The sequence below is a fragment of the Hippopotamus amphibius genome, chromosome 5 (genome assembly GCF_030028045.1).
Source record: "Hippopotamus amphibius kiboko isolate mHipAmp2 chromosome 5, mHipAmp2.hap2, whole genome shotgun sequence".
NCBI lineage: Eukaryota > Metazoa > Chordata > Mammalia > Artiodactyla > Hippopotamidae > Hippopotamus > Hippopotamus amphibius.
This window is the reverse complement of record NC_080190.1, coordinates 29,764,150-29,779,368: the sequence shown is the minus strand read 5'-3', so window position 1 is coordinate 29,779,368 and position 15,219 is coordinate 29,764,150. Positions and strand designations below refer to the sequence as shown.

General features: G+C 36.2%; 1 protein-coding gene across 5 annotated transcripts in view; it reads right to left on the bottom strand.

Annotated features, from left to right (window-relative positions):
- ERLIN1 (ER lipid raft associated 1) overlaps positions 1 to 15,219 on the bottom strand; it is a 41,482-nt gene that overhangs the window by 7,913 nt on the left and 18,350 nt on the right. For all 5 annotated transcript variants that reach the window (XM_057734210.1, XM_057734211.1, XM_057734212.1 and 2 more), the window contains 2 exons: positions 5,957 to 6,015; positions 3,971 to 4,062 (listed from right to left, as the gene is read on the bottom strand). In XM_057734210.1, the coding sequence (XP_057590193.1) occupies positions 3,971 to 4,062; positions 5,957 to 6,015 (151 nt within the window). The remainder of the gene's footprint in view (positions 1 to 3,970; positions 4,063 to 5,956; positions 6,016 to 15,219) is intronic.

The following is a 15,219-nucleotide window of genomic DNA, read 5'->3' as shown; positions in this document are numbered from 1 at the left end:
AAGATGAAAACCAAACATCAATAAACTACATTCAAAATTTGTGGATGTACCTAAAAGCGGAACTTAGAAGAAAATGTATAATCTTACATACTTCCATTAGAAAAGACTAAAAACTAAAGAATTTAGTAACTCAAAAAGTTAGAAAAGAACCAATGAGTAAATTCACAGTAGAAAATAAATAATAAAAGTATAAATAATAATTGAAAAGAAAGTGACAAAAGAATCAACCAAATTAAACTCTAGTGCAAGAAGATGAATAAAACAGATCTCTGATCCAGCAAAACAGAAGGCACAAATAACCAATATCAGGAATGAAAAAGGGCATACCAATTTGTAGAGGGTTTAAAAAATCACAAGAGAACTTTACAAACAAATTTATGCCCCCAAATTTGAAATATCAGATGAAATGGACAATTTTCTAGAAAATGTAACTACCAGAACTGACTTAAAAAAAGAAACAAATACCTTACACAATACAGAAATTAAATCAGTAGGTTAAATGTTGCCATAGAAATCAAACAAGCATACAAAAAAGCACAAACCCCACTAGACCAAGATGGTTTTTATAATTGAGTTCCACCAAATCTACAAAGAGGAGATAAAACATATTTTATACAAAATGCTCCAGAACACAGAAAAAGAAGAAATGCTCTCCAACTCATTCTGAGGCTAGTGTAACCATGATACAAAAACAAACAAAAACCCCCAAAAAACTGAGAGTAAGAATATAAGAAAAAAAAGCTGACCATTTATGAAAACAAAAGTAAAAAATTAAAAGAAATTATCAGTAAGCCATATGAAATGTATCAGGGTAAAACTCTTACTTCATGATCAAGTGAATTTATCCCAGGAAGACAAAATAATTCAGTAAGAGAAAATCTATTAATATAATTCACCATATTAACTGCTTTAAAAGGAAAAATTACACGGTCATCTCAACAGATTTAGAAAAAAATTCAAAAAGTTTTAGCAGTCATTCATGATAAAAACCCTTGGCAAGCAAGAAACAGAAGGAAACGTCATTAACCCGATAAAAGTTAAGTTCAGCAAACATCACTTGGACTGTGTATTTAAAGTTAGGAACAAGACAAGAATGCCTGTCACCATCTTTCTTTTCAACACTACACTGGAAATCATAGCCTAAAGCAGTAAGATAAGAACTAAAAGGAGTGAGAGTACAGAGGGGAAACCAGAACTGTCCTGATCTGAAGACACTAAGATTACTTGGGAAATCCAATAGAAACAACTATTAGAAACAACAGTATTTTCAGCAAGATCGCTAAATGAAAAAATTAACAGCGCGCCTATACAAAAGTAAAAACCAGTTCGAAAATGTGCCTTGAAAAAGAGCCTATTTATAATAGCAAAAAATTTGAGGAATATATAGGAATAAATCTCTAACAATTTATAATAACTTTGAGAAGAAAAATATGATACTTTTTTGAAAGACCATTCTTTCATTTTTCATTGTCATAAATGGAGAAATATAACATTTATAAAACTTAATATCATAAATATTGTAATTCTCTCCAAACTGATGCACTATATACAAGTAATGTGATTACAATAAAAAACCCCAACAGTATTTTACAGAACTCGAGCAGCTGGTTCTAAAATTTATTTGAAGGAATAAAGGGCCTAGAATAGTCCAATACAATTTTAGAAATAGGAACAGTTAAGAGGAATAGTTAAGAAGAAACTTGCTCTCCTAGATAGCAATACTTAAAAGAAAAGCTACAGTAATTAAAGCAAGGTATTACTGTAAAAGGATAGACCAAGAAATTGAAAGAAAACAGAAACCCTAACAACAGAACAAATTATATACAGGATTTTATTATGTGACAGATGTGATATTAGAAATAAGTAGAGGGAATAAGGAACTATTCAACAAACAGTCTAAGACAATTGGCTTGCCATTTGGAAAAAACTAAACTGAATTTCTATGTCACACTAAACATTAAAATAAATTCCAGATGGACTCAAGACCTAAAAATGAGAAGAAAAATTTTAAAACTTTTAGAATAAAATTATTACTTTTGGGTTGGGGAAGAATTCTTAAAACAAGATAGGAAAAGCACAAACTGGAAAGGAAAAGATTGATGAATCTGATTACATGAAAATGAAATATATATGTATGTCAAAGACATCATAAAGTTCAAAGACAAGCCAGGAACTGAGAGAAGATATTTGCAATGCATAAACCTGGGAAGGGATTAATATCCAGAAGATAAAAAGAACTTCTACAAATCAGATTTAAAAAGTAACCAAATAATGGGCTAAAGATATTAAGAGCCAATTCACCTGCCAAAAAAAAGGGAAACCTGAATGACCTATAAACAATACTTTACTAGTAACTTTACTAGTAACTGGGGAAGCATATCAAAATTAATGTGATACCATGTCCACCATCAAACTGGTATAAATTTTTAAAAATCTGATAACTCCAAGGGTAGAGGAGGATGTGTGGAAATGGGAATTGAATAAGGCAGCAAAGAAACTGAAACTCAAACACTGCTGAGGAGAGGGTAAAATGGAGGAATCACTTTGGAGAGCAATTTGGCAGTGTGCTATAACTTGAAGATGTGTGTACCCTATGTCCCTGCAATTCTACTTCAAGATACGTATTCTAGAGCAGTGCTTCTCAAACAACCTGTGGGAAATGCATTTCCTTTTTTTGTATTTCAATATTTTATAAATTATAATAAAAATGAGTTACTAGAAAAATATTAAAAAAGAAAAACGTAAGTTCCAGTTTATTAGATTCAACAGACAATAAAATTATTGTGTTAAAACTCTGTAAGAGCTTCTAAACACTCATTCTCAATTTCTGTACTCATCTCGTGGATCCAAAACAAAAAGCCAGTGACAGGGCACCGACCCGCATCACATGTTGAGTAGCACTTCTCTAGGAAAACTCCTGCATGTGTGCACAGAGAGACATGGATAAGGGTATTACTGCAGAACTGTCTGTAATGAGGAAAAACCGGAAACTAATTCATAAGTTATCCATCAGAATCAAATAAGGCTCGCTCATAGAGAGAAATACATACAGAGCAGTTAAACTAGATCTACGTGTATCAATATGAATAAAACTTAAACAATGTTAGTAAAAAAAAAAAAAGTAAATTGTGAAATAAAAGGTGGAGTTTGATACCACTTTTGTAGTAAAACAATTCTATGAATTGTTTACTGTTACATACTTAGAGTAAAAGTATAAAAATATGGACAGAAAAGATATACATCAACTTCAGAACAGAAGGTACTCTGAGAAGACAGGTCAAGAAATAAGACCAGGGAGAGGTACAAAGGAGGCTTCAAATAGATATATAAACTTTTTCCTAAAAGAAAATATGATCTGAAGGAAATATGGCAAAATGTTAAGCCTTCATTATATTGTTCTCTGTATGTTCCTGTATATTGGGAATATTTAATATAAAACTCAAACTTTCAGCAAAGGAACAAACAATTGAGAATCTAAGATGGCAGTCGAATACACAGTATGCTGGAGTTTTAAGGATTACCGTGAGCAATCCTACTGTACTTCCAGAGACAGTAACATCTATCTATCCAGATAAAACTAGGTGCATGTCAACAGCAAGGATGCATACTATATAATCCTGAGCTTTGGCCAAAAAAACCTCCCTATTCTGAATCTGTATAAATAAAACCTCTATTCCACCAGAGGCTAGAGCTGCCCCCAAACCGCATCCACTTTTCCTGCCCTCGAAAGACAACAGTGGGGGCCAACACCATGGTGGAGAGCCAAAGCACTTCATCAGGTACTGGCTCATCTACTTCTAAAGGCTTTAGGACATCTGAATATACAAAGGAATTACCAGAATTCTCCACTATGTATGATGCAATCTTATTTGCGTCCCATCAATATCCAACATGAGACTGACAAAGGACAGGACAAACTTACAACACATGTGTACTTAGAGGCATCCATTTTAGAAAGAAATCCAAGTACCTATAACAGCCTTTTTCCTCTCTGTCTCAGCTTCTTTCTCCACAACCTTTTGTTTTTGTGCAGCTATAAGAAGTTTTGTCTTCTCAGCTTCCCTGTGGAGTAAAATATTACAAAAAGTTAGAAATGATGTGCAGTCACAGGTAATAATTCTGACTCTACAGTGGGTCAGAGAACCATTTTCAACAGGAATTTTCTGATTCATTAAGGTAGGCAAGGGAGGTGTTATCCTATTTTACTAATCATGAATCTGAGGCTGAAAGATTAAATGATTTGCCTAAATTTGACCCAGAAATAGAAATCAAATTTAGGATAATTGTATTTTAGTCAGACCCCTTCCTCTAATCGTATCATGGAAAGGCCTGTGATCCGGAAGTGTCTGGAGTATATAAATGCTTCCTTTGCTGTTAGGCCTCCAGCTAATCTGGACCAATTAGCAAAAGGCACCAACGTCTGGGTAGATGCAGCCCCTTGGATGCATGGTTTGGCAAGCAGAAAGGGGCTGGATTTCAGCCCCTCTTCAGGCAGACACCCTTGTATAGTAGCCCTATTTGTTGCATAGAAGATATAACTAGGTGGCAGTTATTAATCAGGTGGTAAAGTGGAGCTCAATGTAAAGAAGAACTTTCTAAGAATCTGAGCATTCTAATAATGGAAACAGCCCATCACTAAGCATGTACAAGTGGCAACTGGGTGACCATATGGCAGAAAAGGTATAAAAATAGATTACTATTAGGTGGGAGGTTAGATTGGATTATTCCAAGGTAGCCTTTAATTCTGGAATTCCAATAGCCTTTAAAATTATGAAAGATCCAGAATTACCTGAAAAGTAACTCCAATAATTCCCCCAAACATCACCCCCCCCCCCACCCCCGCAACCTCTCTCCTTTCCTCCTGCCAACACTGATAAGAGATATAAAATGACATTCTGGATACAAGAGTTATTTGAGGGCAGATAACACATAGTATTTATTTTTCTAACACCAGAAGCTATTATACTTAAAGCCTAAGACATCCTGAGCCTTCAAGAAATTTTTTTTTCTTCCATAAATGTATGAGACCCATGATCTACTCAGCCTAGCACTCTGTGCTTTAGAGTTTTAAAAGAAGAAATCCTTTTCTACAATGAAAAAGGGAAGACAAAACTCTGCATAATAGAAGACAGACTTGGGAACAATAAGGACTCAGAAGTATGAAGAAGCAGTATTATTACTTTTTGAACCCCCTGTATTTATACATCTTTTGTATTCTTGACTTTTGCAAAGTTAGTTTTCCAGTATTTCATATTTTGCCTCTTAACATATCTGCCAAGTTCCCTAAAGACTTTTGTTTCTTCTTTTCAGTATCTGTTGTATGAGAATACTGACATTTCAACTGCAATAGGCAGTCCCCTAAAAGGAATCTTCTAAAACACTTAAAAACTAACCTCATGTCAAGCAAGTAACTTCTCATTCCCAGTAAGCCCTGGACACATAAAAGAGAAGACTACCAGGAGTCAAGGTGGGTAAAGCTTCCCCAAAGGCAAATTATAAAGATCAGGTCTAATTTTAGACACATACTCACATACAATGGAAAAGCAAACCTGATACCAGTGTGTTTATTCTTACCATTTATAACAAGTAACAAAATATAGGCACTCTCTTCAACCTTAACTGCTAGGACTTTCTCTCCTCTATTAATATTTAATTCAAGGTATTATTCACATCCAAATTATAGCTCCTTAGGCTTCCAACAATAGTTTACAGCAAACTGCATTCTTAGCCACTGAAGCTGCTCCTGAAATGTCCATATATAAAGAGAAAACTAATAAGAGTCTAGTGGGAATTAAGACACCAGAATAGGTAATATTACTACAATTAAAGTATGGAAGATAGACATATACCCCTCCCCAGTGTAATATCTCAAACATAATTTTCCTCTAGACTGGTAGATTAATATGTAGATGGTAGCCCTAAATAAAAATATTGGGATCCCATGCATATTACTCACATTAACTCAAAATTTCTTCTTATGGCTTCTGGGATTTTGGGTTTTGTAACACGCACAGCCTAAAAAATAAAAGTGAAAAAGCCAAAGTATATTTGAAAAATAAATCTTCAAACTAAATCTACAAAAGAGCTCCTCAAAGGAAACTAATAAAACAGCGATGACATAGCTGCCTACTAACACATGTAGGGATCCCACTAGAAAACCTACCATTTCTGCCATCACTCCAAAAATCAAAGATAAGCTGCTTCTTGTTTCCTTAAAAAAATGCCTGGCTATAGGATAAACCACTCTACCTGTTGAGGAAATAAATTTTTAGGGAAAAGGTTCTCCCTTAAAAGACCTTTCACAAAGCTCTTAAGTTGGATACTTCTGTTTCCTTTTCAAACCTGCAAACCAAACAGTCAAAAACAAAAATATAAACAAGCAAAAACCCAGGTCAGTACATGCAACTTAATACAGTGGACAAGTAAATGAATTTACTGCTTCCTAAACCTGCAATCACTCAGTACTGGCTACAAATAAACAGCCCAACACTGAGAGAAAACAAATACCAATTAACGATTAACAAATAGCAATTAGCAGCTTACATTCTTTCTTCCTAGAATCTTACTTAGAACAAAATCTACTTGTCTCTGTAAACATTGGTTACTACACACTGTTTCCCTAACCACAGTGTGCTTTGGCAAGAGCCAGGTACAGAAGCCCCTCTGTGTTGTCTGTTTCTTGTTTGTAGAAAAAGGCTTTAGTCTCCTAGGCCTTTCCTGAGTTCTAAAGAACAAACTCAACCAGTGACTAATTAGGGAGTGAGGAAATACAGGAACAAAGGAAAAGCAGTCAAGAACTAATAATTTATAAAACTGAGTCCTAGCTCCGCCTCAAGGGATATACATAACAACCTGATGCGTATCTTTGAGTCGTTCTGCAGGAACTAAGGCCCTCACCCAGGTGGAGAATGGTGACTACACGAGCACACAGACCCTAGACTGGCTGGAACCAGAAGACTGATGATTAAGATCCCTGGAACATCACCTAGAAGAAAACCATGCCCCCTACAACCCTCACCCCAAACGCTGCCTTTACAAACTTTTCCCTGAAAGCCACTGAGGAGTTTGGGTCCTATGAGCATGAGCTGCCCATTCTCCTTGCTGGACCCTGCAAATAAACCCTTACTTTGCTGCAAACACCCACTGTTGGAGTTTGGCTTTCTATGTTGTGGGCACACAAGCCCTTACATGGTTACATCTACTTGGGAAATACAGATTCCAAAGGCTGACTTTTCTATATCAAGGACTTGATCTGTCAGAAGTGTTTGATTTTACTAGTTAAACATCCTGTACCACCCCTCCACCCTACTACACACACACAAAAAACCATTTTGCTGATCTGACAATACTTTTAATTTCCCTCTGAAAACTGGTTGAACTTTTAAGCAATAAGGCCTTTAAGCACATAGCCTTCTTTTAGGGCTTTTGAAAGAAGGCTTTTAAAACTTTTAAGCAATATAGCCTTTACTACATAAAAAAAGTCAGATCTGTACATAATTTTAAGGATTATAACAACTAAATACAAGAATTACAGTGAAATGGAATAAGAAGCTGGGGACCATGATGAAAAAACTCATTTCATATTAAAGGTGAGGCACGTGAGGCCATAAAGAACAACTCATGGACATATCCAGAAGACAAAGAAAAATTCAGAACCAGAATTTGTGAGAGATTCCAGACTTCCCTATGTGACTACCAGAAATACAGATAACTTCCAATATGATTCAGAGGGAAGCACTGTCATATTGCATTTAATTATGGCACTGGTCATGTATCTTTCTAGTCTTACAAAAAGAGCATGAAATGGGACTATCTCCTGAAGAACTCTATCTTGCTGTGTGAGGCTGAAGAACAATACTACATGCTTCCCAATCTTGGGAAATCTCATAATTTTCAAATATGTGAAATATAAGCACCTACTGTAACAAATACCACGAGTAATTTGCTTCGTAAGAGATTTAAGAAATAACATGGCAACATATTCAAAAACAATGGTCAAAATACACACACACACACACACACACACACACACACACACACACACATACTGAGTGAAGAAAGGGGGAAAAACACTGAGGAAATGAATATGTCTGCTAAAACTGACCCCTGGATTATAAGCATATATTTGAAGCCAAAAGCCAGCATATAATACATACAGTCACTGACTTAAATAACACAGGAAAAAAAATATCAACAATGCCTATTTTCAGCACTTTAATTTGCCACAGCAGTTGTTCAAGAAGAAAAACTGGGGTATAAATATAGAGAAGGGAAAAATTAAAATACTGATTGTTACAGAGAAGGTTCACTCAAACAACAAATATTAATTAGGTGCCTAGTCTGTACCAAGTACTGTCTGTTCCAACTACTGTGGATAGAGCAATGAACAAGGCAAGACTGCTCTCATGGACTTTAAAATTTTAAAGGGAGGAAAAAAAGACAATAAATAACAACAAAAAGCAAATAAATGAACAAGAGAATTGCATATAGTTATTAGTGTTATGTGAAGAATTAAAATACTAGGTTGGGGGAAATTAAGATTTTTACTTTGGCATAATTATGTAACTAAAAAAAATCTAGGGAAATTCACAAAGTTTTAGTCAAGCAAGATAAAAAAAAAAATAGCTCTAGAGATCTGCTATACAACACTGTACCTATAGTCAATAATAATGTTTTGTACACTTGAAATTTTAACAGGGTAGATCTCATGTTAAGTATTTTTACCACATACACACACACACAAATTTAAGGAAATTAACCCCCAAAATTACTAGAGACAGTTAATTCAGCAAACCTGTAGATATACAATAAAGTCACCAAGAATCATTTGCATGCCTCAATGCTTACAAAAAAAGACTACATATTTAATAGCATTAAAACTCATTAAATTTATGAATATCAATTTAACTTGGGATATGGGTTTCTCACCTAGGTAAGAAATTCTAAAAGAAACAAAAATGATAATACAATTATAAGTAAAGTCATAGACTATGTTCCTAATTTTAAATGTACAAGCCAATTTAGGTACCTGATATGACTTAAAAATACTAATAATGAAAACTCATCTTGGAGAATAAACTGGCAGAAATACCAAAGGCTATCATCATTCTTATCATTATTACTGTCAATAGCTCCCTGACCAGGGATTAAACCTGTGCCCCCTGCAGTGGAAGTGCAGAATCCTAAGCACTGGACCACCAAAGGAAAAGATAATTTATCTTACCAGATTTTAAAAGTGAACAAAAAGTTGAATTATCATAACCATACAGTAACATGTTAAAAATAGGAAAGCTGAAAAATAGCCTTTAAGTTCTAAAAATGCATTCCAACCATCATAGGAAACTATTTTATAACAAGACTAAAGCAACCAAAAAAAATGGAGATCTTGATCAGTTTAAAAAACAGTAATACAAAGTGACTTTTTTCACTCAATAACTTTTACAAAACAAACAAATATAGCTAAATTTAAAAGATCCTTCTTTCTCCCATGCAGAAAATGATGTGGACAAGTGAAAGTTAGGAAACAAGACAGGAGACTACTGCAGAAATCCAGGCAAGAGACAGTACTTGGTTTAAGGAGGTGGCAGTGAAGATGTTTTAGATGGATTTGGTAGAATCAGCAGGATGTGGGGACTGATCAGATGGTAAGGGAGAGAGGGTTGTCAAAGATGCCTTCTACACATCTAGACTGGCCTAAAGGTAAGAAGGAGCCATTTACTAACAAGAGGGAAAAACAGGACAGAAGTAGACTGAATGGGAAAAGACCAAGGGCTCAGTAACTAATGAAAGAACAGGAAATACAAAAATCAATGGAATAGAACAAAGTCCAAAAAGGGCTTTAACATATAATGGAATTTAGCATACAATACAATGGCATTTCAAACAAGGAGAAGAGGGGGCATAAATTATTTACTAATTACTACTGCTAATAAATTGGGGAGGGGCAAACTGGAGACAAACCTCACAACTGACATCAAAATGGATTCCAGATGAATTAAAATTTTAAATCTAAAAATACACTGTAAAAGTAGAGAAAAATGTTGTAATTTCTGATTTTATTTCAATTTCTGTATTTTAAAGTTGGTGAAAGGCACTTAAAAGCATGCTAGCACAGCAAAATGTCATAAAGAAAAAATACTGATTGAAGAAAGATGGCGGTGAAGTAGAAGGATGTGGAATGCATCCCTCTCCACAGATGCATCAGGAATACACCAAAAGATGTGATAATTCCCACAGAGAACCAGCTGAACACCAGCAAATGACCTCGGACACCAGAAAGGACTGCAAGAATCCCGACATAACTGGGTAGGACAAAGGGAAAAAAAAAAAAAAAAGGAGAAAGAGGAGGAGAAGAAAGGAAAGGGACAGGTCCCACACCCTAGGGTAGGGCGATCTGAAACACAGGGGAAGATTGCTGAATTCGGGGAAACGTCCCTTATCTGAGGGGGAAACCCCTTCTCCAACAGGGAATCTCCCTGGGTCAGAAGGGAGGCATTTAGGACTGTTCAAAGAGGGTGAAGTGGCTGTGTTGTGGCAGACAGGAAAGAGGGAGAAACACACAGAGGGTCTGCACCACAGTTCAGCATGTCCGGACTGAGACATGGATTCACAGCTGAACAGGGAGTCTGGGAACTGGAACATGGGAACCGGAGAATTGGTTCAGGGTGAGAAACACTGTTGGCAATGGGGAGACAGACTGAGAGGACAGGAGGGAAGAAATCCGCAGCGGAGAGTGCCTACTGCAGAAAGCAGCATGGCCACAGTGGCAGCTGGATAATGCTGACTCACAAGCGGCGGGGAGGAGCTGTGGGTGTAGCCTCTCTCTCCGCACCTGAGACAGACAAAGGAAGGACCCTTGTGGGCCTGTCTAACGCACTCAGGGATAACAAGGCTCCCGGGCAGCGCTGGACTAGAGTGCCTGCAGCCAAGAGCCAAAAGCCCACAGAGTGGCCCAGCTCTGGAGACATTCTGTTTACAGTTGAGCCACCGGTGTCCCTCTGTAACAGGCACCGCCATGGCTGACTGAGCCACCGTGACCCAGGCAGGGCGCCCCGGCAGAGTCGTAGCAGGGGGGAGGAGCCGTGGTTGGAATCACGCTCTCGGCCTGAGCTGCCCAAACCGCCATGACCCAGGCAGGACACCACTGCTCACTCACTTCCAAGGGAAGGAGCCACTACTGTACCCTCTCTCTCCCCACATACCAGCGCTTACAGATGAACAATAAAGGAAGCTCTGCTGGTCACAGAATAATACAAAAAGCCCAAGGCAGGTAGAAAGACACTTAGCGCTGAGACCCCAAGGAAACAGAAATATTAGTATTAATTCTATCAATCTGGTCCATTCTGGGATCAGTTCTAGTTTTTTATTTTTTATTTTTTAAATTACGATCTTAGTCCTAAGGGATCTATACGTTTTATAACATTTTTTTATTCTATTATTTTTAGCCTTTTTATATATTTCTATTTCTAGCTAAGTTTTTTGTAGTGCTGACTGTATCTCTTCTACCTTCTTTTCATCTCTATCATTTATACATTTCTATTTCTTTCTTTTCATATTTCCAGTCACACTATACTCTTCTGTTGCCCTGTCTTCTATCCTTTTTTAGTTTTTTTTATTGTAATATACTTATAAGCAATATTATCGGTCTGCTCTGCTTCCTTGCTTTATTCTCCAGATGACACACTGCTTTGGTATTTACTATTAGGTTTTGTCTTTATCTCAGTTCTTAGTATAATTGTCTGATTTCATTCTGAGAATCTTCAGTCTGTCTGGTGGTACTCTTGCTCTTTATTATATTTGATCCTAGCTTTCAAAATCTCCCTGGATTTGTGTTTGTGTGTGTGTGGTGTTTTTTTTGTTTGTTTTTGTTTTGTTCTATTTTGGTTTTGAATTTCTGTTGGTTTTCTCTTTGATTGTCTGATAGCATACTGGGGTTCCTCTGTCAGGTCTTTCTAGTGCCTTATGTTCTATTGGATTCAGTATTTGTGTGTCTTATACATGTATGTGTTTCTGTGACTTAGTATTTGTTTGACTCAACACTCTGCCATTAGTCTGGGGCTTGGACAGTCTTCTTGAAACCCCTTTATTGCTGGGACAAGCAACCTCTGAAGTTTGGACTATTATGAGAAAACAAAGAAACACCATGCAGGCAAAGGAGCAGGAAAAAAACCCACAAGACCAAATAAATGAAGAGGAAATAGGAAAACTGCCTGAAAAACAATTCAGAGTAATGATAGTAAAGATGATCCAAAATCGTGATAACAAAATACAGAAAATACAAGAAACAGTTAATTAAGGACTCAGAAGAACTAAAGAGCAAGCAAACAGTAACAGACAACAAAATAACTAAAATTAAAAATACTCTAGATTGTATAAACAGCAGAATAACTGAGGCAGAAGAATGAATAAGTGAGTTGGAAGATAGAATGGGGGAAATAACTGCCGCAGAGCAGGAAAGAGAAAAAAGAATAAAAAGAATGGAAGACAGTCTCAGAGACCTTGGTGACAACATTAAGCGCACCAACATTCAAATCACCGGCATCCCAGAAGAAGAAGAAAAAAAGAAAGGGTCTGAGAAAATATTTGAAGAAGTTATAGTGGAAAACTTACCCAACATGGGAAAGGAAATAATCAAGTCCAAGAAGCGCAGAGAGTCCCATACAGAATAAACCCAAGGAGAAATACACCAAGGCACATATTAATCAAACTAACGAAAATTAAACATAAAGATAAAATATTAAAAGCAGCAAGAGAAAAGTAACAAAGAATATATAAGGGAAAAGCCATAAGGATAACAGCTGATCTTTCTGCAGAAGCTCTGCAGGCCAGAAGGGAATGGCAGGACATACTGAAAGTTCTGAAAGAGAAAAACCTACAGCCAAGAATACTCTTATCCAGCAAGAATCTCATTCAGATTCAAGAGAGAAATCAAAAACTTTACAGACAAGCAAAAGTTAAGAGAATTCAGCACCACCAAACCAGCCTTACAACAATTGCTAAAGGAACTTAGTTCTAAGTAGGAAACACAAGAGAAGGAAAGGACCTACAAAAAAAAAAACCCAAAACAATTAAGAAAATGGTAATAGGAACACACATGTCAATAACCACCTTAAATGTAAGTGGATTAAATGCTCCAACCAAAAGACACACACTGGCTGAATGGATACAAAACCAAGACCCTTCTATATGCTGCCTACAAGAAAGCCACTTCAGACCAAGGGATACATACAGACAGAAAGGAAAGGGATGGAAAAAGATACTCCATGCAAATGGAAGTCAAAAGAAAGCTGGAGTAGCAATACTCATATCAGACAAATTAGACTTTAAGTAAAGACTATTACAAGAGACAAGGAATCAATCCAAGTAGAACATATAACAATTGTAAAGATCTATGCACCCAACAAAGGAGCACCTCAATACATAAGGCAAATGCTAACAGCCATAAATGGGGACATCAACAATAACACAATAATAGTAGGAGACTTGAACACCCCACTTACATCAATGGACAGATCATCCAAACAGAAAATATATAAGGACACACAAGCTTTAAATGACACATTAGATCATCTCGACTTAACTGATATTTATAGGACATTCCATCCAAAAATGACAGAATACACTTTCTTCTCAAGTGCACACGGAACATTTTCCAGGATAGATCACATCTTGGGTCACAAATCAAGCCTCAGTAAATTCAAGAAAACTGAAGTCATTTATCAAACATCTTCTCTGACCACAATGCCATGAGACTAGATATCAATTACAGGACAAAGACTGTTAAAAATACAAACACATGGAGGCTAAACAGTATGCTATTAAACAACCAAGAAATCACTAAAGAAATCAAAGAGGAAATCAAAAAATATCTAGAAACAAATGACAATGAAAACACAACAACCCAATATCTATGGGATGCAGCAAAAGCAGTTCTAAAAGGGAAGTTTATAGCAATACAGCCCTACCTCAAGAAACAGGAAAAATATAGAATAAACAACCTAACCTTATACCTAAAACAATTAGAGAAAGAAGACTAAAGAAACCCCAAAGTGAGCAGAAGGAAAGAAATCATAAAGATCAGATCAGAAATAAATGAAAAAGAAAGGAAGGAAACAATAGCAAAGATTAATGAAACTAAAAGCTGGTTTTTTGAGAAGATAAACAAAATTGATAAACCACTAGCCAGACTCATCAGGAAAAAAAGGGAGAAGACGCGAATGAACAGAATTAGAAATGAAAAAGGAGAAGGAACAACGGACACCACAGAAATACAAAAGATTATGAGAGACTACTACAAACAACTATATGCCAATAAATTGGATAACCTGAAAGAAATGGATAAATTCTTAGAAAAATACAATCTTCCAAGACTGAACCAGGAAGAAATAGAAACTATGAACAGACCAATCACAAGTAAGGAAATTGAGACTGTGATTAAAAATCTCCCAACAAACAAAAGCCCAGGACCAGATGGAGTCACAGGTGAATTCTATGAAACATTTAGAGAAGAGCTAACACTTATCCTTCTCAAACTCTTCCAAAATACAGCAGGAGGAACACTCCCAAACTCATTCTACGAGGCCACCATCACCCTGATACCAAAACCAGGCAAAGATGTCACAAAAAAAGAAAACTATAGGCCAATATCACTGATGAATATAGATGCAAAAATCCTCAACAAAATACTAGCTAACAGAATCCAAAAGCACATTAAAAAAATCATACACCATGATCAAGTGGGGTTTACCCCTGGAATGCGAGGATTCTTCAATATACGCAAATCAATCAATGTGATACATCATATCAACAATTTGAAGGATAAAAACCATATGATAATCTCAATAGATGCGGAAAAAGCTTTTGACAAAATTCAACATCCATTTATGATAAAAACTCTCCAGAAAATGGGCAAAGAAGGAAATTACCTCAACATAATAAAAGCCATATATGAGAAACCAAAAGCCAACATCATTCTAAATGGTGAAAAACTGAAAGAATTCCCTCTAAGAACAGGAACAAGACAAGGGTGTCCACTCTCACCATTATTATTCAACATAGTTTTGGAAGTTTGAGCCACAGCAATCAGAGAAGAAAGTGAAATAAAAGGAGTCCAAGTTGGAAAAGAAGAAGTAAAATTGTCACTCTTTGCAGACCACATGATATTATATATAGAAAACCCTAAAGACTCTACCAGAACACTGCTAGCACTAATTGATGAAT